Source organism: Primulina huaijiensis, chromosome 13, assembly GCF_012295235.1.
Source record: "Primulina huaijiensis isolate GDHJ02 chromosome 13, ASM1229523v2, whole genome shotgun sequence".
NCBI classification, from domain to species: domain Eukaryota; kingdom Viridiplantae; phylum Streptophyta; class Magnoliopsida; order Lamiales; family Gesneriaceae; genus Primulina; species Primulina huaijiensis.
In genome coordinates, this window is record NC_133318.1 from 17,606,799 (window position 1) to 17,633,193 (window position 26,395).

Genomic DNA, 26,395 nt, shown 5'->3' on the forward strand with positions numbered 1-26,395 from the left:
GAGTGATGTGGGTTGTTCAGGGACTGGTCACCGAGGACTCGGAGGCCTTATTCCACAAGAACTCATGCTGAAACTCTGAAGAAATTAAATGTTTTTATTTCATGAGCAACTTAATCCAAGATGCAATCTTGATCGGAAATTAAATGTTTTTGTTTCATGAGCAACTTAATCCAAGATGCAATCTTGATCAAAATTGAACATGAAAATATAAATGTTTTCATCTGCAGGAAGGCAAAGCCTGCAGTGAGCTAGTTGGAGAGGATCCACAAGTCACTGAGTAATGTACAAACATGTGAGTGACGAGTAACACCTTTACGATGGACTACTTACGATTGAAGTGCTTCACATTATCCTTGCTTCCCCCAGAAATTTTTGTATGTAAATATGATCCTGAAAACCAACCTACTGGACTTCGAAATATTTAGGCCACAGAATATGGTCTTTGTGACGGTCCTCATTTGAGTCTCCTGTTGTTCAGGGAAGGGTAGGAGTCTGGTACTAAACCATAATGGAATAGGAAACAAATATAACAAGGGAAGGATTGCTTCGAATGGTAATTTAAGGTGAGAAAATTATTAGTAGTCTGAAATGCGGAGCGGATAGAGTAATCAAATTAGTCGTGAAGCTATACCTAAGCTTCTTTAATTTGTTGGTATTTTATGTTGCAACATCAGGAGTGAGATGTTAATTTCAACCACTGGTGCCAAGTTACTGTGATCTCAGCAAAAAGTGATGATGCAAGGCGATAACAGGTGCTTTGTTGTGGACATGGAGCGATTGTGATATCATCGAGCTACAACGACTAATACCGGACTTGTGTTTGGGTGGTAAGTTACGAGTTTTCTTCTGTACTTAAACCACAAATCGAAGTATAAAGCGACCATTTGATGAAGCCGTCGTCTCTTTCAAAATCCAGTTCGGAAGATTGAAGAAGTGCTGATGAATTAGAGATGGATGGTTGTGTTGTTGTATGTTATTTTTAGATTGAATGTTGTTTATTGAAGTAGTGTTCTTTCATCACAATACCTTCTTCTTGTCCATTTTCTTTTTTGCCATTTGCTATATCAACTTCAGCATCTCAATTTGGTGTCGATGGATTATTGGTGGTGTTCTTATTCTGTTTTTCTTTGCTTTTCTCCTACTTTTTTCTCAGCGAAAGGAAACTGAATTTTTCATCAAGTTTGCTAATTGATTTTCCGAGAGGAAAAAAATCAATGCGTATTTGTACTGTCTAGACGTTGATATTTTTTTGTAATTAGTTTGATTTTATATTATAAAATATGAGTAATATTATAATTGTGAAATTTTATAATAACATGTTTAAACAAATGAGTTATAAAGATACAATACAAAAATTCTCAATGTTTTATAATAACATGTTTTACAAAATTAAAGTTTTGAGTAAAAATAATAATATTTTAATAATTACAATCCAATTAAGAATAAAAAAAAATTACAGTACATAATGTATATATAAAATCACAAATTATTCACTTATTTATTATGTTAACCATTTTAAATTGTATTCGATTTTTTATAATTTCAAACTCGTGAACTTTTTCAATATATATTAGTAATTTACTAGTTTTGAACAAAATAAATGAAGTGAGATATTGAAAAATTTTAAATGTTAACATCTTAAAAAAAATAGAAGACAAGAATTTAAAGATAGATAGAATAAACGAGAAAATAGATTTGGAAATAAGTGATAATTGAGGAGTTGAGTTCATTTTCCAAAGGAAAATAATAATAATAATAATAATAATAATATAATCAAATATTTGCAGGAAAGAATTGATTAAAAATGATAGCTTACTGAATAAAGAAAAGTGTACAAATCTGAGAGCAAAAAAGATTTTTGATGAGAAAAAAGATTATGCAGATACACAACATTATTATTATTATTATAAAATTCATATTGTATGGAGCAATTTATTTATTTTAAAGTAGTTGGTGTTGCTCCTGTGAATGATCAAACAAACACTTCAAATAATATTCACCCCAAAAAGTTTGACACCCTTCTCTTCAAAACCACCATGCTGTGCATCTATTCTCCCAATTTCTTCATTTCCATGCAGACCACCGTCACCAGCCTGCCCCATCAGCATTTCCGACGGACCACCGTTGTCGGTGACATCTCCAGCATTGTTGTTATATAACACATCTATAACATACAGTTTACCAACATCATCCATACCGTCGCTGCGCTCGTAGGCCCAGAAAATAACCATATCCTTTGGTTTCAAACACTTTTCTTTCAAAAAGCCATTCCAGCCTCTGGTAAAAACGTAGCTTTGGCTACTATTCCAATAGCAGTACCGAAACTTCCATATCTTCATGGACATGTCGAAAAACATGACCTCTACATCTTCGTTGACGCCTTCATCTTCACATATTTTAGGGAAATGCCTAACGGCGTACCTTTTTGGAATCACAAGACGGTTAAGCTTACCCGCATCGCTAGGTGTGAGCACCTTCATGAAAAGTCGTCGCAAATTGTAGCCTGAGGTATCGGGCAAAGCTGCCGAATCAGGCTTTTCCTCAACTTGAGCCATCAAATTATTCGGAAAGTTTGTATCATATGAGCTGTCCATGGTCATGTTGATGACTTCACCAGTGGAGAGCTGACTCCAGAACTGTGGTGGTGTAGTACCCCAGTCTACGTCACAAAACTCGATGGATGCCGTTTTGTGAGCCATAAATGCAGCTTCCTCCTCGGTTTCAAAAGATCCAAGCCAAATGTGTTCATTGTTGGCACATAAGTATGCACCCCAGTACCCATTCTGTTGATTTACCACGCCTGGCTTCAAACAGGAGGCATCATATAGTGTCGCATACTCAACTGGATAGTACTGGTAAATGCTGCTGTCTGAGTCAGAAACAGGAGCAGGAGCGTTTGATGTAACAACCAATGAAATTTGCTGTTCTTCCATGATGAATCTGGTAAAACATGCATGTTAGTGCAAGAAACTGATATTTGGAACAAATCTTCATTGAGGAAAAGTTGTTGCGAGTATTGGGAAACTCGGCATTCAATCTGATACATAAAATCCTCTCAAGTCTGATGACAAAGTACTATGTCTATGTAGGACATTCGAGATCATGCAGGATTAATATACACGAAAAATCCTTTTTTGAGGACCTGTGTCTCTTTTATCGCTACGGTCGATGTTATAATAAACATACAAACATAACATACAGGCAAATAAGCATAATGTGAAAGACAATAACCATACCCTACATTTTTTTTTTGAGCTTGCTATAAGCATAAATAAATTTTTTTTGACAAATAACAACTTTACTGTATCCATTCTTTTCTATTTCTCTGAGATTCAAAATGCTTCACAAAAGTAAAAGAGAAATGCACATCACCTCCAAGGTGAAGACAAAACATTAATAAAATTACGAAGGGGAGATCATACCTGGAAGCAAGCATAATAATCTTATAGTTAACACACGCTAAATATATTAGAAAACGGTAAAAATCAAACATTAATAATTTCCAAAAACAATGTAGAAAGACATATTCTAATACCAATGCTTGAGTTGGATCAATTTCAAGACGAGTTTCCAAAACTCGCGCAAGAAGTTTGCATTCTGTCATCACGAAAGAAGCCTTATTTAAGTACTCATTATGCCTATAAACGTAACACATGACCTTAAACAACTACATTGATACCAAAAAAAGGAATAAATAACACAGTTTTGCAGAAAGCTGTTTAAAGAAATTTTTTTATAATAACACGCAGACTCGTGTATATATGATCGAGTTCACCTCCGTTTACAGAAAAAAAAAATTTACTCTGCCAAAATACTTGGTTAAGATATGAAAAATAAAATTGATACACAATTTAATTTCCGAATATTGATTAATTTAAGGATGTATATATTTAGCACGGTCAAGAATTCGGCGGAAGTGGGGGTAGTGCAAATGTTAAACAACATACATGAATGAACCGAATAAACACTAAAAGAGTAATTTAAAACATCTGGAAATTTTTTTGAAGCCAATAAAAACTGCGAAACATTCGACAAAAGGCAATCTTGCTTGATCTGGAACAGAAAATTAAAAGAAATAATCTGTTCGAAATTGTAACATGATTAATCACAATGAAATATAAAATCTTCCTAGCCCTTCATACCTAAAATCTTTATACACTCACCTGATTTCGCTATTAATGAATCGATCGATCTCCTAAAAGAAGAGAAAAATGGAAAGGATTTGTCAAGGTTGATTACTGAACAGATACTTTCTTATTCATGAATTTTACAGATACAAGGCAATGTTTTTATAGACGACGATACGACCTACCCAAAAACAAATTAAGGCAAGTTTAATTATTATACTTGAATTTCAAATTGAACACGGTGAAATAGATTTCGTTTATATTACAAGATCTGAATGAAAAAATAATAAGAATAGAAGAAGGCATGGCAAAATAAAACCAAGTAATTCACTGCCTTAAATCCAACTGACCAAAAAATCTTATGCGGTAAACCTCGATTATGTATAACAAAACATAGAAAATAAATAGGACAAGAGGCACACATCAAAACAAGAATATGTCATTCAGATTTAGTGTCCTAAATTTTTTTAGTCTCTATTAATTAAATTGAAATGAGCGAATATGAAAACTATGAATGATTGCGAAAGAAAATGGCATAAAATCTTATTGATGAAACCGAAAGACTTGAAAATCCAATCATCCACTTCACTTAATCACCTTTCCACTTTAAATAATGGTAAACCAAAGATAATTTATCAAATCTTAACTCCCCAAAAAAAGAAATACAAAGGGAAAAATTGAGAATACCAACACTAAAGATAAAATAGTTTGATACAGTTAAGTCATTTTGACAAGAAACTCCTAGTTAAAATTTATACTCTACCTCGGAAAGTAGTTGTCTTCTAGAGCAAACCCTTTATTGTATGTATAAAACTAAAGGTGAATGTTCTCCAGAAATGACACAAATTCTGATTTAAATACATGGATAGAACCATTCCTCAAATGGAAAGAAATCACTGAACACATCTGAAATAAATTCATACCTGGTGTCATTCAAACTAGAGACCAAGAAGGTTGCGACGTGGAACGCCAAATGAGTCATGCTTTAACCCATAGTTGGACATCTCGTTATGAGTGAAGAGGCTAAATGAGTAGGATCCATTGTGCAATCTTAATATAAATATTCTCTTCAATCTCTCTCGAAACACAAACACATAAAAGAAAATACACAAAAGCAATTAAAATTCAAAGCTTTTAAAATTTTTTGAGAATAAATTGCTTTTACATGCATAAACTGAACCATATCATAACAATTTGTTGGAGAAAATTATAAACCCTCCCTCTCCACTACCTAAATCATATAGACCAATGGAAAATAATTTTTTTGGTTCACTAACTCGTACGTTTTGGGTTTTGATAAATAAATAACAGAAGTTTAGTATCGCTGTAGTAATTTTTATTTTTTTGGCTTTTAATTCTATTCACAAGCGCTGACATGACATCGGAAAATACTGATATGTCGATGGAAAATGCTGACATGACACCGAAAATTGTTGGTGAGTCCTGTAAGCGGGGCACCACATCAACAATCAAACAAAATACCCAAAACTTTAAAGCTAATGCACAAAAACATTGAATACTTAAAGGACCAAAACATATCATGAATCATCATGAACTAATGATTTGAACTAGACTATCACTAAACTTGGAGATCAATAGTCATTTACTTATCCTCAATTTTTTTTTATTTAAAATCTGTTCCTTCACATTTCTTTGATGAATATATGATTTGATATGAAATGTTTTTCATTTTTTTAAAAAAAATTGAACGAACTTTGTTGTGTTGGTTGATTTAGAGTTTCTTTTTTCAATTAGCATCTAGTCGATAAGTTAAAGCTGCGGTTTAACAAAATTTTGAGCAAATAGTGAATAAAAGTTCATATTTGTCCTAATATAATTGCTAACATATAAGTTAAACCAAGGCAGTGAATGCCTTCAAAGTATATTAAATGTTGTATATACAAATTAGCCACAATGAAACTTGAGGAACTCCACATAAGCCACAAAATTTTTTCAATAGAGGAGTTGAAAAGGTTAGATTTGTTGATCATGATACACTAGTGGCCACCAACTATCAATAAACGAGCACAGTCGACATAGAACGAAGTGGCTTAAGCACAAAAAAATATATTGTGGCCTTTTTAGCACCGCAAAAAATGGGCCCTAAGAGCCTATAATTTTAAGGAACTTCCGATCGATGCATCCCCTCGGACCAGTGTGATGTGAAAGATTTGCAATACACCATCATTACTCACTATAACTTGAGATATACACTAGCAATTAGTCATATAGTACAGAAACTGCTTCTGAACATTTGAGCTTCAGAAGTTGTTTTATGGTGATGCTGGATTTCGAAATCCTATTTCTAAAAGGAGTTTGTGAAGACCGTTTCAAATGTTTCTTAACCAAACATGGTTACTGTTAGCACTCGTAGGGTTATAACTAAAGCAAGGGTTTTTATTCAGCGTTTCTAAATTCATCAATAATGGAAGCTTTCACCACATTTATAAATAGAGTTATAGTACACAAAACTCTTATGAGACTGTCTTATGAGTCAATTTTGCGAAACATATCTTCTATCCGACCCAACCTATAAAAAATACTATTTTTTATCCAAAAAAATTTATTTTTTACTACAAGTATTAACTAGGTCTCACGGAAACATACTCTTTATAGTAGTGTTGATAGCCATAACCAAGCTAGTCAATAATTACCCGTGTACCTCCTCTCCCCCATCAAATCTTTTGTATTGTAAATTAGATAACTACTTTGATTACCAAAGATCTCTCTTAATATGCGGCTATCCCCATCTTCAGATTATAGACCAAGAAGTTATATATATATAGCTTTGCAACTCAATTACACTTGGTAAGGTAAATCTTTTTTTCCCGAAGTTATTTGATTACATTGAAATCTCGAGGACATCAGATAGCGTGCAGTAAAACTTTCAATGGAAAATCCACAAAGGTATGGAATTGATGCTAGATAAAAAATTCTAGCTAATAATATTTTCGAGTTCATAGTGAATGTACATAGAACATGGAAACAAATTCTGATCATGAAGTTTGGCTTATGGAGTTCGGTAGTGATTGCAAATTTATTTTAAAAAATGATAATGAATTTTTTCTCTACAAATTTGCAAAACTTCGTAAAAGAAAAGTCCATAATTACTTTTTTAAACATTTGCAAACATCGCCTTCAACATTTGGTGGAAACAACTTCAAACTATTTTAGGACAAAGCACATATGTAATTGCATACACTTTAACTGGTTCTCAACAAGGCACTCTTCCTATTTCTTATCTCGGTTCGTCTTTACTTTATGTCACTTGAAGGCTGCTCTAATTCAAAATCTGCTGCAGAAAGCCAAGTAATCTGATGGTAGTTGTTCTAGTTAACTGGGCCTTCAAGGACAAGAAATTTGAGGTTTCTTTTCTGGATAAAACCCTTTGGCAGACATTCAAATGTTTTAATTTAGGATTTTTTTCGGAAAAAATATATTTATTTCAAGAAGCAAAACTAATAGATATAAAAATGTTTACACACGGAACTAACATCAATGAAATTATTCCATTATATTAGGCAAACATAGATTCAACATATAGCAATCTTAGAACTTATTAAGCAACTACTCACAATAAAACAAGGCAGTCCAAAGTTACTCAAGTGTGCAACAAAAGATCATATTGACGGTTTTTTGTTTTAACTATATTGTAATGAGTTAGTACATCTTCAGCCTTAAAACTAAAATGAAAACGTCACTGTTTTAATCGACAAACACATATCAATTTTTTTTTTCCAGTTATGATCCTCAAAAAGAGACTGCCCTTTCATTTCACTTGGTTTTCTTACCCTTTGTTTCTTCAACTACGGATAAGGCATGGGATGACGAATTTCGAAAATTGCTAACTTGTAAGATCAAGACTAGCTAAAATGGACATCTTCATAGTTCACGTAACTTTTGGAGTTCAAGCCCAGGAATCAACCAGATTCATTTTAATTAATTTGTTTCACTTCATAATTGATGATCTTATTCTTTAATTAACATAACAAATAAACAGTTATAATACGTATGCTATAGTCTTAATTTTCAATCTTTTCCTCAGAAAAACAAACTAATCCAGAATGGTGGAGGGAGACTGGTGCCAGGATTGATCCTCATAACTTTTCTTTAACACTCGTACCATTTTCAGATTAAATACAAAGGATAAAAGAGTACACTACGCTACTACTAAATTCAACATTGTAAGTTTATGAAAAATAGATAGGCAGTTGGGTTTAACCACGAGAAATAAAAATTTCATATTACTTGCAACATCAATGGAAAGTCGTAGTAGCATTTTTCTCTCTTTTTATGATGCTATTTTAATATTATTTTCGTAAGATGTAAAAATCGAAAACAAACGGAACATATGTGTAATGTTTAGCCACTTTTTTCCTAATCCATCAAGTAGACAAGGAAATCTCAAGTCAAAACTTAGCCTATGCATTATCAAGATGATTAGCAGATTCCATCCAATTTAGAGTTTCTTCTTCCGCCCAGACAATTAAAGCATGACAAGCAGCAACAATATCCGCACGGTTAATTGTGTGCGCGCGCTTGTGTGTGTGTGTGTGTATTAACTTCACTTTTTGAAATATGGATTAAGATTTCATATTTAAAAAATATTCAATTTATACTGCACAATAAATAATCAGCCATCTACCTGAAAAGGGCATTCATTAAAGGTACACATATGGCAAACTAAATAGTAGAAAGAACGCAAACAAACTCAATCAAACATCTAACTCCTTTTATTAAATCACAACATAAACTCAACACACATGAGTTCTCAGATTATTCATGAATTTTTAAAACAACAGCTTTGAATCTGAACTTCTGTAACAAAAAGAGTAAAAATATGAAAAGTACCTGACGAATTAAGTTTCAGCAAATTAAAAATATGAAAAGCACCATATGTTATCTGCAATTCAAGAAAATCGTTTCAGTCAAATACTTGAGTAATTAAAGAAATAATTGACAAAAAAAAAAGGATCTTTTCCTAATAATTAACCTGCACATCGAAATTTTCTTCTCTGGTCAACAGTCATGATTGTATGCGTATCTGTCCAGTGAAGGAAACCGAGATCTTGCCACATAACCATTTTCTTTACCACAAAGAAAATCCTTGCTCTGAAGAAGAGAAGAAGTCACTTAAAATATAGCCAAGGTAAAATTACATTTATCCCTGCAGGAAAATTCAACAAACAAATCTAAGAAAAAGAGATATCAAGCTAAAAGAAACCCAAGATTTTGTCCCGGGATTGAACAGAGAAATGATAAGAAGGATAAGAAGGAAATGGAGGAGATTTTTCAGCAGATCACTGTATTTTCTTTGGGTTGCAGAATGACAGGAAAAAATTGACAAATATTATGGAGTTTTAAAAGTATTCAATTTAACAGACTGCCCTAGAACAAATAAAAACACAAGTTTTTTCCGTTAAAGCAGAATAGTAACCAGGCGTACCTTCCCAAATCCAGGTCGTCCTTTCAAACAGCAGCATCAAAAGTCACGCCTCAAAGCTCGATCCCAATAAATAATAAATTTTATATATCATACGATTAGAGTTTAGCAAGAGATAATAAATAAAAAATTCATAACAATCACATCAATAAACATGCCGTGAATAGAGGAGAAATGGGATAGAAACTTTCACAAAAATCTGACATGAATTTCCTCTTCTTTGCCCAAAATATATGCAAAACACTTCAGTTTGTCAGCGTGACCGCGTGTGCATTGTGGATAAACTTGATCCATCTGAATTAAAGCCCCTAATTTCAACCTCCTTTCACCTTGCGTTTCAGCTTTTTCCAAAGAAAAAGATAGGAGCTTGTATATGTTGCAGTGTAGTCATAATAGATAGCCGCAGAATAAATCCATATAATTATAGATAGGGAAGCTGACAGTAAGAGAAGTGAGCACACGTAAATACCAAAGTATACTCTTTATACAATCGCCTACGTATGCTCACTCTCTTCTGTCAGTTCAATTCCATTATGCAACCAAAGCGGCACCAAAGAAACAGACCCCAATAATTTTCTTGACGAAAGATTCGCAATTTACATCACAAATCGACAGATCTGGATAACGAAAAGATACCCTTTGTAGGACAGGGCGTTCTGCGACCATGGAAACTTCCAAGCCAGCCACAGAAACCGAAGAGAACACACACAGAGTAGGGTTTCAGAATCAGAAGGTCCACGATATTTACTAATATTCCAGGAAAACAAATAAAATCATTTTTTCTCCGGTTCTTGGCTGAGAATACTGATCTATCTTCATCTCTTTGCATGTCACCATAAATATAGCTAATTGAGTAACAGCCGGTGAAAAGGGAAAATAGTCGTGATGGGGGATCATGTCATGTGACTACTTTCTTCTCTCCCACTTTGGATGGACGCACACAATTTGTTTGGGATTTTTTTAAACAATTTTTGGTTCATAAATTGATGCCAGAAGGACAACACTATGGTGGGTTAAATTTCCTCTTGGAAGAGAACTTGTGATTCACAGATACAATGATTTTAAACTATGTATATAAGAGTCAAATTGATTCGTTTTATTTACTATAAAAATGATATTTTTGATATAAAAATAATATTTTTTCATGAGTCGATTCAGATTTAATACTCATATGATAAAATTGATTCGTGAGACAATATAATAGAAGTTTGTGTGAAAATAGGCCAGGGATTCATAATTACCCCATTCCGAATTGTAATAAATAAAAAAAAAAGTCATTCAAAGTAGATTCTCAACAAAAAAAAAGTCATTCAAAATAATAATTATAAATGAGGAGATTATTTGAGTAATTTGTGGTTTAAATATGATATGATACTTTTATGTAAACTAGGTAAAGACACGTGCGACGCACGTGAAAATACATTTCTATTGTCGATAATTGTTGTTAAAGAAATGAGATCGGAAGAGATTAATTTACAGAAAATTATATATTAATGATTTTCATGTTATTTTAGTCAATAAATAATGAATAATGCTACATGTACAACTAAATTTGTACAATAATTCTTACAACACAAAAAAATCAATACAAAAATTTTATTTATCAAAATCTCATGATAAATTAAATATAAAATCTCATTAGACAATAACAAAATCTCACGATATAATTGTTGTAAATATCGCAGTACGATATATTGGTAGTTCTTTTAACATTATCCGTAGGAAATTCAATGTAATATAATTTGTACAACAAGTATTATAAAATGAGTGCAAAAGATATTTGTTTAAAAATTTTATGTACTGTTATAAATCTAAGGTTATTCTTGAACGGAAGGATTTCAATACATTCAAATGTATTTTTGTTATTTAGTGAAGTAACATCGTAAACTTCAAATCCACTCATTTCATGTATATATAATAGTATTTCATGTTAATTATGATATATTTCAAGTCCACCCAATAATGATGTAATTTGAAATTCATTCTACTTTATATAAATAATAATATGTGAATAAGTCATGTGTAGATTCAATATTTGATCTATTGTTTCATTGTTAACAATAAAATTATCATTCTAATCCATGAATTTGAAATCAATTCATTCAAGCGCAATCTAAATAAATTAATAATTGTTGAAAAACAAATTAGTAATAAATTTTATAATTTTGTATAAATTAGACATTGGAGAAAATGTAATATAGAATTGATATCATAATAATAATTAAAATTAAATTTGAGAGAATAAAAAATTATAATACATAGCGTTGACCACTTATTTTACCATGTGTTATTGATTTATGAAAATTAAAAATATAATATAGATAATATATTTTAAATCTTAAATTAAATTATTGCGTCAAATGTTTTCTTATTTTATATTTTCAATTTTTATTGCTTTCACGATTTTTTTTTGTCATCAGCTTTTTCTTCTTTGTGAAAAAAACAATATTCTCATCATTTTCATTAGCAAATCTTATAGAGCTGTCGACATCAATCATTTGCAGTTTCATATCTGTATTTTTTAAATCTTTTGTTGGACAACTTTTTTTTAATAATAATTTTGATTCTGAAAATCTTTCTATGCAATAATTTAATTATCCTCAATATTCATTCTTGTGTTGTTATCGTCTTCTATTACTTATATTTCAATATTGTTACAATTGAGATGATTGATAATTGTCTTTTTTCTTTTTAATTTCTTGTTGTTCGGAATCTACTGATATCTTTTTTCATTTAATGTTTCGTTATTGAAATTTTTTCTTGTATTTTGAATGTGTTCAATTATAAATTATTTAAATCATTTTCTCCATTTTGAGAAGAAATGTATATTCTTCTCTATTTGATGCCTCTACAGGTCTCCACGCAAATTAAGTTTTTTTGGAAATTTTTTTTTTCGTTTAATCTACAAGCAAATAAAACCAAAGAATTTTGTTATTTCAGTCTTCTACAAATTATGTTTTTTTTGTAAAAAAATCTTTTAACTTAATCTACAAGCAAATAAAACCAATGAATTTTGGTTATTTCATCTTCTAGACAACTGAAAAATATGATTTAATTAATATGATATTATTTTATCAAAAATTGTTCAACTCTTAGTGATATAACAGATTTATGCAATATATTATTTGAATACAAAAATTCAATATTATGATCGACATATTTTTTTTATATTTCATACTATTTTATTGGAAGTATTAAATTTTTATATATTAATTTTTTTCGTGAGAAACTTCTTGCTTATATAAACTCATTCAAAAGATCATAGATTTACAAAATAAAACAAATCATATTCAATTTAATATTTTGTGAAAAATATATGTTCACTTCATCTATAAGCAAATAAAAACCAAATAATTTTTACCTTTCTTATTATCAATCATAAGGAGAAATATTGAGTAATGCTAATGAATAATATAAATTTTTGTAAAGATTTATTCATAATAATTTTAAAATTTTACCTTCAAAGATATGTCATTTCAGATTATATAAAGCTATAATTGATTTGTTTATATCCATCTTTTATAAAAAAAAAATACATTTTCGTCAATTGCAAGATCATCAAATAAGTATTGTTATAGTTTCTGATCTTTACAAAGACGAAAAATAGTTAAAATTAGTAAAACTATATGTATTTAATCATATATTGTTAAATTCTAAAAATAAACTAAGGGTTTGAAAAAAATTAGTTGGATTTTTTTATAAAGAAATATAGATAGAATAAATATTCACGAAATATTTATAAGGTCATCTTTCTTCTATATTCGATAATGCTTCGTATCATTTTTGTGAAATGTAATTAACTGTGGAACCTTCTTGCTTCGTATCATCTTTCTTCATGACACCAACCCACATGATTTAATTATTTGACATCATTATTTTAATTCGTCGTTTTAAATTAAATAATGTTAATTAATGTAATATAAAGGATATTTAACATCATGTCCTTACACAAATTATGTTTTTTTTTTTGTGAAAAAAATTCACTATATTTTCAACAAAATTAAACAAAAGAATTTTGGTTTTTCAATATTTTACAAACTAATTGTTTTGGGAAAAAATTATTTTCACTTCATTTATAAACAAATAAAACCAATTAATTTTTGTATTTCAATATTCTCAAATTAATATTTTGTGGAAAAAAATATGTTCAATTCATCTACAAGAAAATAAAAACCAAAGAATTTTGGAGTTTCAGTCTTCTTGAGAATTTGATCCTTACCTAACATACATAGATTGACAATTTTGACATCATCATAATAATTGATTTTACAAAAATATTATCACCAAATTAAAGATAAACTTCTTGCATAGATAAAATCATTCAAAAGATTATAAATCTACAAAATAAAATAAATCACATTCAAACAAATATTTTTGTGAAAAATATTTGTTCACTTCATCTACAAGTAAATAAAAACCAAATAATTTTGACATTGTCTATAGAGAAGTAGTGAGTAATGCTAATGGATAATTTTTATAAAAATTTATTTATCATAATTTTAAAAATTTACATTCAAAGATATATCTTTTAAGTTTACAAAAAGCTGTAAATGTTTTGTCAATATATATCTCTTATAAAAATACTCCTTCGTTAATTGCAAGAATATCTCATAAAAAATAATTGTTATAGTTTATAGACTTTTAAAAAGAAAAAAATAGATAAAATTAATACAAATATATTTATGCAATTTTATATCGTTAAATGTTAGTAATAAACCAAGGCTTTAAAAAATAATAGTCGACTTTTTTTTTGATAAAGAAATATAGATAGAATAAATACCCACTAAATATTTATTAGGATTATCTATATTTATATCTAATAATTCTTGTATCATTTTGTAAATGCAATTAAATGTCGAACTTTCTTCATGACACCAACCTTGGTAAAACAGAAAGAAAATTAGTTTAATTATTTGGCTTCATTAGTTTAATTATTCGTCTTAAAATAATTAATCTTACTTAATGTAAAATAAAATATATTTAACATCATATCCTTATACAAATTAAGTTTTTTGTGAAAAAATATTTTCACTTTATTTACAAGCAATTAAAACCAAAGAATTTTGGTATTTTAATCTTCTACAAATTAACTTTTTTGTGAAAAAAATCTACAAATTAAGTTTTTTGTTAAAAATTCTTCTCACTTCATCTATAAGCAAATAAAATCAATATATTTTGATATTTCAATCTTTTCAAATTAATATTTTTTGTGAAAAAAGTTTGTTCAATTCATCTACAAGAAAATAAAAATCAAATAATTTTAGAGTTTCATCTTTCTTGGCAACTTGATAATTATCTAACATATATGTAGTTTGACAATTTTGTCCTGATCATAATAACTGATTTTACAAAAATATCCTCACTAAATTTCTCATGTATGTACAAACTAAGGACAAAGTTGACAATACACAATAGAAAAACTTTGACCTTGGTTCACACTTTTATAATATGTATAGATAATAACTTTTAATTCTTTAGCTCTTTTTCATATAAAAAGTTGTGGATTTGTTGGTAGGGTTTTGGACTTTGGGGTGAAGTAAGTGGAACATACACCTTAATTTTTTTGGGTATGCAGATATTTTAAGTGGAAAAATAATTATGATAGTGGGGAATTATTTAATGATGTTTGAAAAGAGAGGAAATGAATCAAGGCAGCATATCAGATTAAAATTTGTATAGTCATATTAGATTTATATTTAAAGTTATACTCAGATAATAATTTTCCTTTTTAAAGTAATAGACAATAAAAAAAAATAAAAGAGATTAATTAGATTTAAGAGTACTTATGTAATTCATCATGTAAAATTAAAGTTTAGGTGTAATATAAAGTATACACCCAGAATTTTCTAAAATTTCAATACATGGATATAGATTAATAGTTGTAAAATATTGTGAAAGATATGGAAAAAGAGAGGTTAATGCGTTGACAATAGGAAAAAATGTAATTTTGGTGTTGTATATTTTTTTCATTTAGATTTTTAAATTTTAGTTTTCGTCTTGTATTTTTCGATTTTTTTTATAATTTTAGTTATTTTTATTTATAATGATGATGTTGCATTATATACGTCAGTGTCACATCAGCGCTAAATAAGAAAAATGATTAAAATTACATAAAGATAAAGAATTGAAGCTGAATATGACAAAATAAAATATAAAAAATTGCAAAATACAAAATATGTTAAATACGATTTTCCCAATAAAATATTATCATCATCCTAAATATTGTTATGATGAATATTGTGACGCCATCAACTACCGAAGTGTGGAATCGACATTGTGATTACGGGTGGATAACGGTCGGTTTGGTCCGGTTTTACTCTACAACGGTTCGATCTTTCGATTTTCGATTTTGAATATCTCTAATCCAAAACCAAATCATTTTATTAAGGTTCGGTTTGGTTTTTTTGTAATACGGTTCAGTTTATACGGCCGGTTATATACGGTTAGCAAAATTTTTGTTAAAAAATAAAATTATACCACACTTTATGCCTTTAAAATCTAAATCATAGTATTTGTCAAACATTTAATTTGTGGGACTTAATCTTATATACACACACACACACACATACACATATATATAATTAAATGTTTGATAAATATATATTGTTATTATATTCGTATGACATGTTTGTACACAACACAGTTTATATATATTCGTATGAAATACCAATCATCTTACGAAAAAATTAAAGATATATACATAAATGAAAAGAAAATGTCGACTGGTGAGTGGTGAGAAAGAAGAAAATTGACAAGTGAGTGGTGAGAAAGAAGAAAAAACGATCGGATTGAAAATTGAGGGTTAATGATACTAAGTTCCTAAATCCTAATAACTCATTATACATAAAAAGTCTTATAATTAACAATAATATGGCCCATTAAGTGGTAAATTTTTAAGAACCCTCCGTCTGAAAATCTCTGATATTTCAAAACTAGTTTATTTTTAACGACCAAAAGCAAACTAGTAAGTCTCGGTCTCATGGATCTTTATATATTAATTATGACCAAGTTATTTCATATTTAATCATTTTAACATCGTTAATTATTTAGTAATATAAATCAACAAATTGTAATACTTACTTTAAACATTACATAAATCTTGTCAGCTAATATTATTTTAGCAATGAACGGAAAATGTATCGGAGTTTTTTTCTGACTTTGAGCTACATTTCGTTTACACGAGAAGATATTGAAAAGATTTTTCCCATGTATACTAAGTAACTATAAGGTGATAAAGGTTGCGTGTTTTATAACATGTAGACATGCACCATAGAACTAGTAGAATAAATGTGCATAATGCATAAATTAGGCAACAACATTTTTTTGTTGCGGTAATTCGAACCTGCTTTATGCTTGAAACATTGAGCAATTTGCCACCAAAATGTTCCTGGCAGCTGTAGATGAACATGCTTCTGACACAGGGATTTCTAAATCTGCTGTGGTACTTGAAAATCGACTTGATACAAAAGTTATTTGATTTTAACTTCATGTAACTCTCATATTGCCTTCTTTTTTATTCATTTTGATTGTTTATGTGAATTCTGAGTATTTATATATTTTTTAATCTCTTATTGACATATTTTTTTCAAATGGATCTGTTCAATCTACTGATTTTCTTCCACTGTACAGTCTGTTTGTATCACTAGTGATATAATATCCTTTCTTCTATTCTCATTATAAATATAGTATGTTTAATTGTATATCGAGCCTATTTTTATAATTTTCCTATACGGTAACTTTTAGTCGAGATCTATCAATCTCTCTGAAAAACTTACTGTTAAGATGCCTCACTTCGGTTGGATAGAGTTCCTGAGAGTTGTGTATATAGACTTGAACAATCCTCCCTCGTTGAGCTAGCTTTTAAGGTTGAGTTAGGTCTAACTCTCAATCTTAACATTTATCATCTTATCATCTATGGAATTGATCCAGTTCATGTTGATATTTTTGTACCTAGTTTCTTGTGTGTTTATATTTAAAATCTAATACTGATTTTAGTTAATTTAATTACAAAGCCAAATGAGTTTATTTAAACTTTTGAGCATTCTTCACTTCTGTTGTATAAAGCCTAACCCATTCGAACAAGCACTCATCATTCTATCAAGTTCATATTTTCTGGGGAAAGGGACCGATGCAATTCTATTTCTTTAGTTTTTTTTTCTTTTAAATTCTTGTTCTGTTAATTTCAAGATTCAGTAATTTTGATGTTTCTTTGTTAATAAAAATATGTTTCTAAATTTTTTGTTGGCATATAATAACGGCTGTTTGGAATTGTATTTTGTCATATAACTTAAGACTTTTCCAGAAATATACTTCTGATAGTGTACATGAAAAAAATACTAATTCGTTACATCGTCTCCGCATAGTCTTAACTGTAGGTTGTTCAATAACATATAACACATCGTTCTTACACATTCTAAACTTTTGTTTTTTGTTCAAGTTGTGTTATATCGATTTTCACTACTGATGGTTCAAGGGCCGGCGGCATGAACAAGGTAGAAACTCTATGTACATCTAATAGAAACTGTTACAGAGTGGACTCTGTGGCTGAAAGAGAAATAGTTAAGTTGTTTTCTTGATCTCTTTTTTTGGTACATGTTCCACTGGTGTTAAGTTTTTGTTCTTCACCTGGATATTTAACATTTCTTGGTATTGTGTCTTTTCATATATTTTTATGGGAATTTTATACAAAAAAATTGTATTATGTTTATTGTTTGTAGCATGTATGACTTAATTTACACATTCTATCATTTCACCATTGAAACTAGTCCAAATTCGCGCTTGTCGTAAAGAAGCATGTGTTATGTTAAGAAAGTAGTCAATCAGATTCTAATTTCCTTACATAGAGTTGGTGTGAATTTTTCATTGATTATGTTTTCATACTGCTGACTTGCTGTCTTGTTCTGAGAATCACTCTAATTTTTTCTCCACTTATGCAGGATGCATGTGAATAGTCATGTTCCTGCTGCTGACTTTCTGGAGTACTTGGTTCTCCAGAAATTTTGTATGTATCAGTTGTATTTCTCATTCTATCCTGTCATCATCAACCAAGTTGGAAATTCTATTTGATAGTGTTTATGTTAATCAAGTACTTTGTTAAATAAAATTTGTGATGAAGTAAAACACGTTCTATTATATTTATATTACACATAAAAGGTGAAGCAATATCATAAAAATACTTCTATAAATTCAAATTATGCATAATTAAAAGAACGCAATTACTTCACTACAATTTAAAAATTATGAAGTCGTACATATCAATTACTTTGTCAATTATTGTAACTAGTGAACTCACATATGATCAATTAATTACTTTGTTATTTTCATGAAACACATGAAGTAAATATAATTTTTTTTACTTTTTACTTTGAAATCGGTTCGATTTTGAATTGGTTATGCCTATCTAGAATGGAAAAAGACTTTGCTTTTAATTAGATACGGCTTCGGTAATAAGAAGTAAAAAAACGATACGACTTCGGTAATAAAGAGAAGTAATAAACGATAAGTTTACTTCACACGCGGCTAATTCGGTAGTTATCTATTATTACTCAATTTAATATTTGAAGCAAATCGAACAAAATTATACTAAGTATTTAAAACATTATCCAACTCGAACCAATCTCATCAACCCGATTATATTTTACTATGTAACATTATTTTTATTATTTAACAAAATAATTAAATAAAAAATCAAACATATATTAATAATATTTTAATTTAAACAGATAATAAACAAATTTCACTTAAATATGATTATTATGTTTCATGGGCTTACATATTTAAATTTAGAAGTCTAAATGTCTAATTAATAATTTTCCATAAATGAAACTGCACAAAAAGTTCATTTAGACCGTCTTACCGTCAATTTGGTGAAACAGATTTCTTACACTATCCAACCCATGAAAAAAATTATTTTTATACTAAAAGTATTGTTTTTCACTATAAATATAGACTGAGTTGATCCGTTTCATTAATATAGATCAGTGAAACTGTCTCACATAAGACCTTCTCAAGAAACTATTGTTTAGAAAATTTAAATATTTAGCAAAATAAATTCAACACGATGAAAATGTATAATATCAATTTAAATAAAAAAATTTTCAAGCAACAAGTAATTTAACCCTGAAATAAAAACATCTGAGATGTTTGCATTGTGAAAAAAATATAAGTTTGTCGGGTATGCTCGGGTTTATGGATGACCTTATTTTTAATTTGGGTCAACTCAAACCAAACCCAATTTTTTCGGGTTTGATTTCAGGGTATAATCCGATTTGACTCTTGACCTAAAAACCTCAACCTAATCCGATATTTTCATGTCGGATCTAATTAGGTTGGAGAGTCGGATTCATTTTTTACACTCTATTTATTTTGCATTTGGATTTGAGAAAGTGTTTGAATAAATGATTTAAATTTACTTCACATTTTTTTATGAATTTGAATTAAACGCACAACATTGATGAAAAAATAAATATTTTAGTACTTAAAATCTATTATTAAATAAATTTATTCAAACAAAACAATTAATTTGTTATTACAAATTTGAAATTTTTAACTGAGATTCATTATATTTAAATACAACCTTAAGAATACTCTGATTGCAACTTTCCCTCCGCGTAGAAGTCTTATGAGTTCGCTACATCGTAAATTTAATAATAACAATATATTATAAATAATTTTAATTACATAAAAACAATAATTTTATGGTAAAATAAAATTGAACAGTTATTCAAAAAAAATTATAGAACATTACTAATTATTATTTTTGGAAAAATTATCAATGTAATAAGGAAATTTTAATAATGACGATCCAAAAATAAAATAAAAAATATGAATGGATGTATGAAAATAAATAATATAAAACATTATACAAAATAAGTTGAAATTGCTTAATTTGTTGGAGTCGATGACTCTTGAAATTTCGAAAGAGTTCAAAAGTAACATCCTCGCTCTTTTCTTCAAAGAAAAATCGTTAAAAATAGAGAAAAAAACAGTCAACTCCCACTCCTCACTCACGGCTTGGAAACAGAATTGACGTCTTTGAGGGAGGTTTCCCCGCCGCCGTTAGCGGCAATGGTGGCGGATTGTACGGTCAAAGCCGATATGCTAGGGGAGGTGGGGCCAGCAGCCTCGGAGTTGAGTAGTGGGTTGTTGGAGGCGGAGGCCAAGGGGTGGTGGCTCCTGGTGCGACATGTGGTGGTGGAGATGGCGGTTGCGAGCGAGATTGGCATGAGGCAAAGACCTTTCCCTTGAAGATACTGCATGGCGGAACCCATGTCTTCCTCCATCAGCTTCGCCACCTGGTGCTCCGTAACCGTCATGCCGTCGTTGTTTGACGATGACGCCGTTTGTGTTCCGTTACCATTCCTCCCTCCCTGTACAATTTAAGTTTAATTAATTAAAAAATATGGAATCAATTCACCAAATATAAACTCTCATTTAATTTATAATAATTTACACATATATGTAAAAAAATAAAAAATTCACTAATAGTATATTGTAGGCCAAAAAATAGAAACGATTCCTAATAGCCCTATAAAATACGGAATAAAACACATAAATTCTTATCAGACGATTATATCAAATCATTCATTAAAAAATATTATTTTTTATCTCAAAAATATTATTTTTATTATAAATATAAACAGAATTTGACTTGTATCACGAATAAATATATATTACGTAATCTCAAACAACTATTAAAAATACAAATATACATACACGTAAGTGGAGTGCTTTATTATAAGAATTTGACTTGTATTACGAATAAATATATATTACGTAATCTCAAACAACTATTAAAAATACAAATATACATACACGTAAGTGGAGTGCTTTATTATAAGAAAAAGGTGCACGCGTGATGCTTTATGGTTTTGTTTAGTTATGGTGATGGAGAATTTTGAGAGGGACAGCGGACAGCCAAGGGTGTACACTCATGTCCCATATAAAATTGATACGTCCAACTAAGGCTAAGGGAGTTGTTTCCCTAGGATTGGTAGCCCACAAAAGAAGCAGAATAATAATTTTTTTAAGGAAATATTGAATTCAATGATCTAATGCAAAATGAAAAATAGGAGAAGGGAATTTGATTTCCATTATTCCCAGAGTGCAAAAGTAATTAACCTCGGAGGAGATATCGGGAACTAGGGGGCTAACAGCTGCAGCACCACCCAATCTGCTCATGCTCAGAACCTGGCCAGGCCATAAAGAATTATACAAAATTATACTATACTAATAATAACCCCATCCTACCCGAGTAATTGAATATTTTTATTGCCCATTACAGTTTGTCAACTAAAGAATCAATGCAAGTATTCGTACTAATTAATTAAGCAAGAAGCATTTCTTTATAGCAAGAAGAAGAGGAAGTACTTTGACTTGGAGCTGTAGGAATTTGACATAGTCGATGATCTCATCCAGCATTGAGGCTTTGTCTGTCTGTCATTTATTACCCAAAACAATTGTTAATCTCATCTCATAATAAAATAATCCACTCTTTTCATCCCGAGAAATTTCCCAATTAGTTTCTAAAATAATAACAAGGTTAACACTACTTGCTTGGCTCGTGTCGTGTGAGATGCATGATAAACTGAAAGATAATGAATGGTAATATAATTATTTTTTTACTCCGATTATTATAAAGTTCGAATCAAATGTAAGATGATGTAAATATATCATTTTGTCTTTCATATAAAATAGTGAGTCTAAATTATAAAGTGGGCATTATTCATGTTGCTTGCTTATTTAAGACTCATTCATGCTTGTCACCAACCCAGAAATTTTAAGGATGGGTTAATGTACGTACTTTTCACTACCAAACAAATTCCCTTTTAACCACCATATACACACGTGCCGCACGTATAGGTTTTTTTTATTGGAACTTTGATAGTGGTTAGAACCAAACAGCTAGCATGTGAATGGAATTGATTAGCAAATAATGAGATTCTACCAACACTCTTATTGTTAATAAAAAAATGTTCAAGTATTTAAAGAAGACTTTTTACTAAACAAAGCACAACTTTGTCTAAATACAAAAACCCTTATTAGATTGTCTCACAAATTTGCTGAAATACAAAAACTCTTATTAGATTGTGTAACTGAAAAATTTTGTGAGACAAATATTATTTTTATTTCAAAATATTACTTTTATTTTAAACACGATCCGATCGGGGTCAATCCATGTAACACGTACAATATGAACATCTACTTTAAATAACTTGAGGCCAAAACTTTTGGTAAAAAGACACCAAAAGTTGGATTGATACCAAACTTATAATCATAATTAATTAATTAATTAATTAATTAAAGTTACAAAGAATTTACCTTGTTAGCATTAGGTACAAGCTCCTGCAAAGACTTCATCCTCTCCGCGATTCTCTCTCTCCGTAACTGCCCACAATTGAATTTCAACTGCCACACCCAGAATACGCAACAAATTTGTACTGTACACTACTTACTCTTTCGGCGATGCTGTGGGGGTCAGTGGCCTGTCCTCGCCTGGCCCTCACCCTCTGCTTAGGCTGTCCTGCAGTCCCACCACCGCTCGTACCGCTGGCCGCCGGTTGATTCATCTCCGGCACCGCCGGTCCACCGAATTTCTGGGAATGCAATGCTCCACCCTTTTTAAAAAAAATTAATTTAATGTTTAAATGAGAATCGCGACTAGTTCATGTGAGGGAATATTGAAAGAATATTATAATAAAAACATTGTAATGAGTGTGAAAAACCACCTGGGAATGGAGGAGATGTTGAGGCTGATTTGAAGAATGGCCGATTGATCCGGTGAAGCCATTGAATAGAGCTTTGACTGAGGCTTCATGATCCTGCATTCATTTCGCAACAATTACGCTGATGACAATAAATGAAATTAAGTGCACAATTTTTTTAATAATTTGAAAAGAATTATTATTGACAAAAAAAATGGCTGACAAGGTTAGCAGATTTGTAGTAGGAACCGTCAACGACGTCGTCTTGATCAGCGTGAGGGACATTGAGAAACTCAATATCGGCACCAGACGGAGAACGGAGGTCATTGACGGCAAGGCCTCGGGAGAGCATCAACTCATGCTGAAGCAGCAAAGCCTTGGCAGCGCCGTTGCTTATCTGCTGCTGCCTGAGCTTCGACGCCAAAAGCGCCGTCGACTGGTCCTCCAAGTGACATGGCTGCGGCGGCGCGTGGTCTTCAGGCCAGGGGAAGGAAGAGGCAGAAGAAGGAACGGAAGAGAACATTTGGTCGAGAAAATCGTCGTGGGACGACGTTGGATCGAAGTGGGAAGACTTTGACATCTGGGAATCGTGAAGAGACACTAGTGGGTTGAGATTGTTCATTTCCGGCAATTCTCCGCTAGTGGGTTGCATCGAGAAATCACAGAGCTAGAAAATGAGGAGAATCATGTTAGGGGTTCGGAAATATTTTGGGAATGTTCATGGAAGCCATCGACTCCGAGATGCAATAATATATAAATAACAAAAACACGGCTTTTTCGACACTTCCCAATAAATTAAAAATTAAAAATTAAAAATTAAAATGTGTGTTCAGTAACATTGGCTATTTTAAAATGATAGTATAAATCTATATTTATATTGTTAACTAAGAACGAAACACCAATACCAAAATAGTTTCCGGTGATTTTTTTTTCATTTTCAAAAATTACCCTCACACATTTGATATTATATATAATTGTGTTCACACTTTCAAGAAAATAAAATCGAATGTAATTTATTTATTTACTCATATTTTTATATTTGGTATGATAGAGTGTGCTTAAATTTTCGTATTTCATAATTATAAAAAAAATTTATACCAATAAATCTTATATCATATTTTAATTTTATAAATATCATAACTAAATCAAAACTTTAATTAGAAACAAAATATGTGCAATATATAATCTTCTTGTATTATATTTCACACAGAACATGCACGCCAAATCGGTAGCATGAATAAATTTTGCTCCAATATATATGGTCGGAACTTAGACCAGATAAGTACCAAGGATGATTATGAAATTTATGCAAAACCAACACAATATTCTAATATATAAAAAAATATATATGTGTGTGTATGTATAATATATATATGATAATATAGAAAACAATTATCTGATTTAGCTACTTTATATATACTCTCAGCACAAAATATGGATCTTTCGTATCCTACATTAATACAGTGGTCCATTGTGAATCTTCTTCGTAAATCATAATACATATTGGTGCTTTGTTTAGTTCCACTGTTGGGGTAGATGTTAGATTTTTATATTCTATGTTTTTAGTCGGGATTTTCAAGATTTGAATCGAACTTAAAAATTTAGGTCTCATAACTAAATATCTTTTTTCGCCTCTAGCTTAGACCTGAGCCTGAGATGATGAAATCACTGAACTCATGTCAGGTCCGAGTATGTTTGTAATTAATGTGTATGGGGAGATGCATGTCTATTGTTGGTGTTGTCTCAAATCTATAAGATATCGGTCTTATCATTTTCCTATCATCAGTCATGTCCCAAGTAGAGACAATATTACTCATTAAAATCCGGCGTCACTCTTGTACGAACCACCTAGCCAGTCAAATTAAGCGACACAACTTCAGCAGCTTGACGTATAAGAACTTTCCAAGAAGTCACTCATATCAATACTACTTTCACTCATGCACACTTAACTACCTAACACACACGATTTAATGAAGATGACGAGGTAAAGCATTATGTGTGTGTGTGTCATTTCATCGGTGCTGATATAAGTGTGCATGATGTGTGTGTGTGTGCGTGTCATTTCATCGGTGTTGATATAAGTGTGCATGATGGATGTGTGATATATNTTTCTATGTTTCATCATATCTGATAGGTGAATGTCACATCATCGATGTTCAAATAAATACGAATGATAAGAGTGCGATATATCAAAATTACGTGTATGTATATGTATATATAGTGTCTAAACCCGTTCACATTGTAAAGACCAAACCTAGACATTACTGGCCCTTTATGGTTCCCATTTTGAAATTTGCTTTCCCCATAATAGCATCCTCCCAAAATTGCGCTTTTGTTTTTCGGCGTGCCCTTTGGTGGGACAGGTGCACAAATTTTGTCCTGGAAAAATATACAATGATGATAAAAAGCTATTTAAAAACTATCGAGTTTTGGAGACTTAACTGGTCGTGGAAAAAACCCAAAATGGTGCGGGTGGATTTTTCAAATCTCCAAAGCAAATTGAAGACGAGTATGAAAATGTTATCTGCATCTTTGAACTCGTCTCGAAATCTCGATAATAATATCATTATTACTGCTAATAATAATTTTTTTTTATTAATTAACAAAAAAAATAAAACTCAAATTCATAACATTTAAATCTCGTTTACTATCCAACTCGTTACCTCATTATAATTATGTCGTTTCAACTTTTTGTTTATTAAAATCATTAATTACAAAAGTTTGTATTGTTTAAATAGTATTAATATATATATATAAGTAATTGAATTATTGTATCAATATTTTTAAGTGAATTTGAAAAAAAATTTTAGTTAATTCAACCGATATTTGAAGGCTGATGATGAATATTGTTATTTAATTCACGTTAAGTCGCATATGATGATGACAAATCCAGCCTACCTAGTTGCCACTTTCTAGATTATTTGAAATCAGGATAATGACTAGGATGTAGATTTGATGTCCGCAAAGTCGGGATGATAATTTTCGTACTAGTTAGATATAATCGGGTATAGGGGCCCGATTAAGACTTAAATCCTATGGGGATTTAACGACGAATATCCAATCCATCCCACCCCATTGTCATTCCTAAGTTGTCTTGGGTTCAAATGACATTCATATATATA

General features: G+C 30.4%; 2 protein-coding genes across 4 annotated transcripts; both read right to left on the reverse strand.

Moving 5' to 3' along the window:
* Positions 1-1,846: 1,846 nt before the first annotated feature.
* Positions 1,847-10,508, reverse strand: LOC140991024 (AP2/ERF and B3 domain-containing transcription factor At1g50680-like). Of its 2 annotated transcripts, none has more exons than XM_073460927.1 (5): positions 9,574-10,508; positions 9,121-9,294; positions 8,984-9,030; positions 5,051-5,203; positions 1,847-2,940 (listed from the first exon to the last, which is right to left on the reverse strand). In XM_073460927.1, exons 4-5 carry the CDS (start codon positions 5,107-5,109, stop codon positions 1,986-1,988), a joined length of 1,014 nt encoding a protein of 337 aa, XP_073317028.1. In that variant the 5' UTR covers positions 5,110-5,203; positions 8,984-9,030; positions 9,121-9,294; positions 9,574-10,508; the 3' UTR covers positions 1,847-1,985. The 2 variants fall into 2 exon arrangements, with proteins under 2 accessions (XP_073317028.1, XP_073317027.1); XM_073460926.1 differs by having other exon boundaries at positions 5,051-5,205; positions 8,979-9,030.
* Positions 10,509-20,386: 9,878 nt separating this feature from the next.
* LOC140990888 (bHLH transcription factor RHL1-like) lies at positions 20,387-24,014 on the reverse strand. 2 transcript variants are annotated; one of them, XM_073460727.1, is made up of 7 exons: positions 23,497-24,014; positions 23,298-23,390; positions 23,025-23,165; positions 22,891-22,956; positions 21,940-22,005; positions 21,691-21,759; positions 20,387-20,939 (listed from the first exon to the last, which is right to left on the reverse strand). In XM_073460727.1, exons 1-7 carry the CDS (start codon positions 23,923-23,925, stop codon positions 20,577-20,579), a joined length of 1,227 nt encoding a protein of 408 aa, XP_073316828.1. In that variant the 5' UTR covers positions 23,926-24,014; the 3' UTR covers positions 20,387-20,576. The 2 variants fall into 2 exon arrangements, with proteins under 2 accessions (XP_073316828.1, XP_073316826.1); XM_073460725.1 differs by having other exon boundaries at positions 23,025-23,186; positions 23,497-24,013.
* Positions 24,015-26,395: the final 2,381 nt, after the last annotated feature.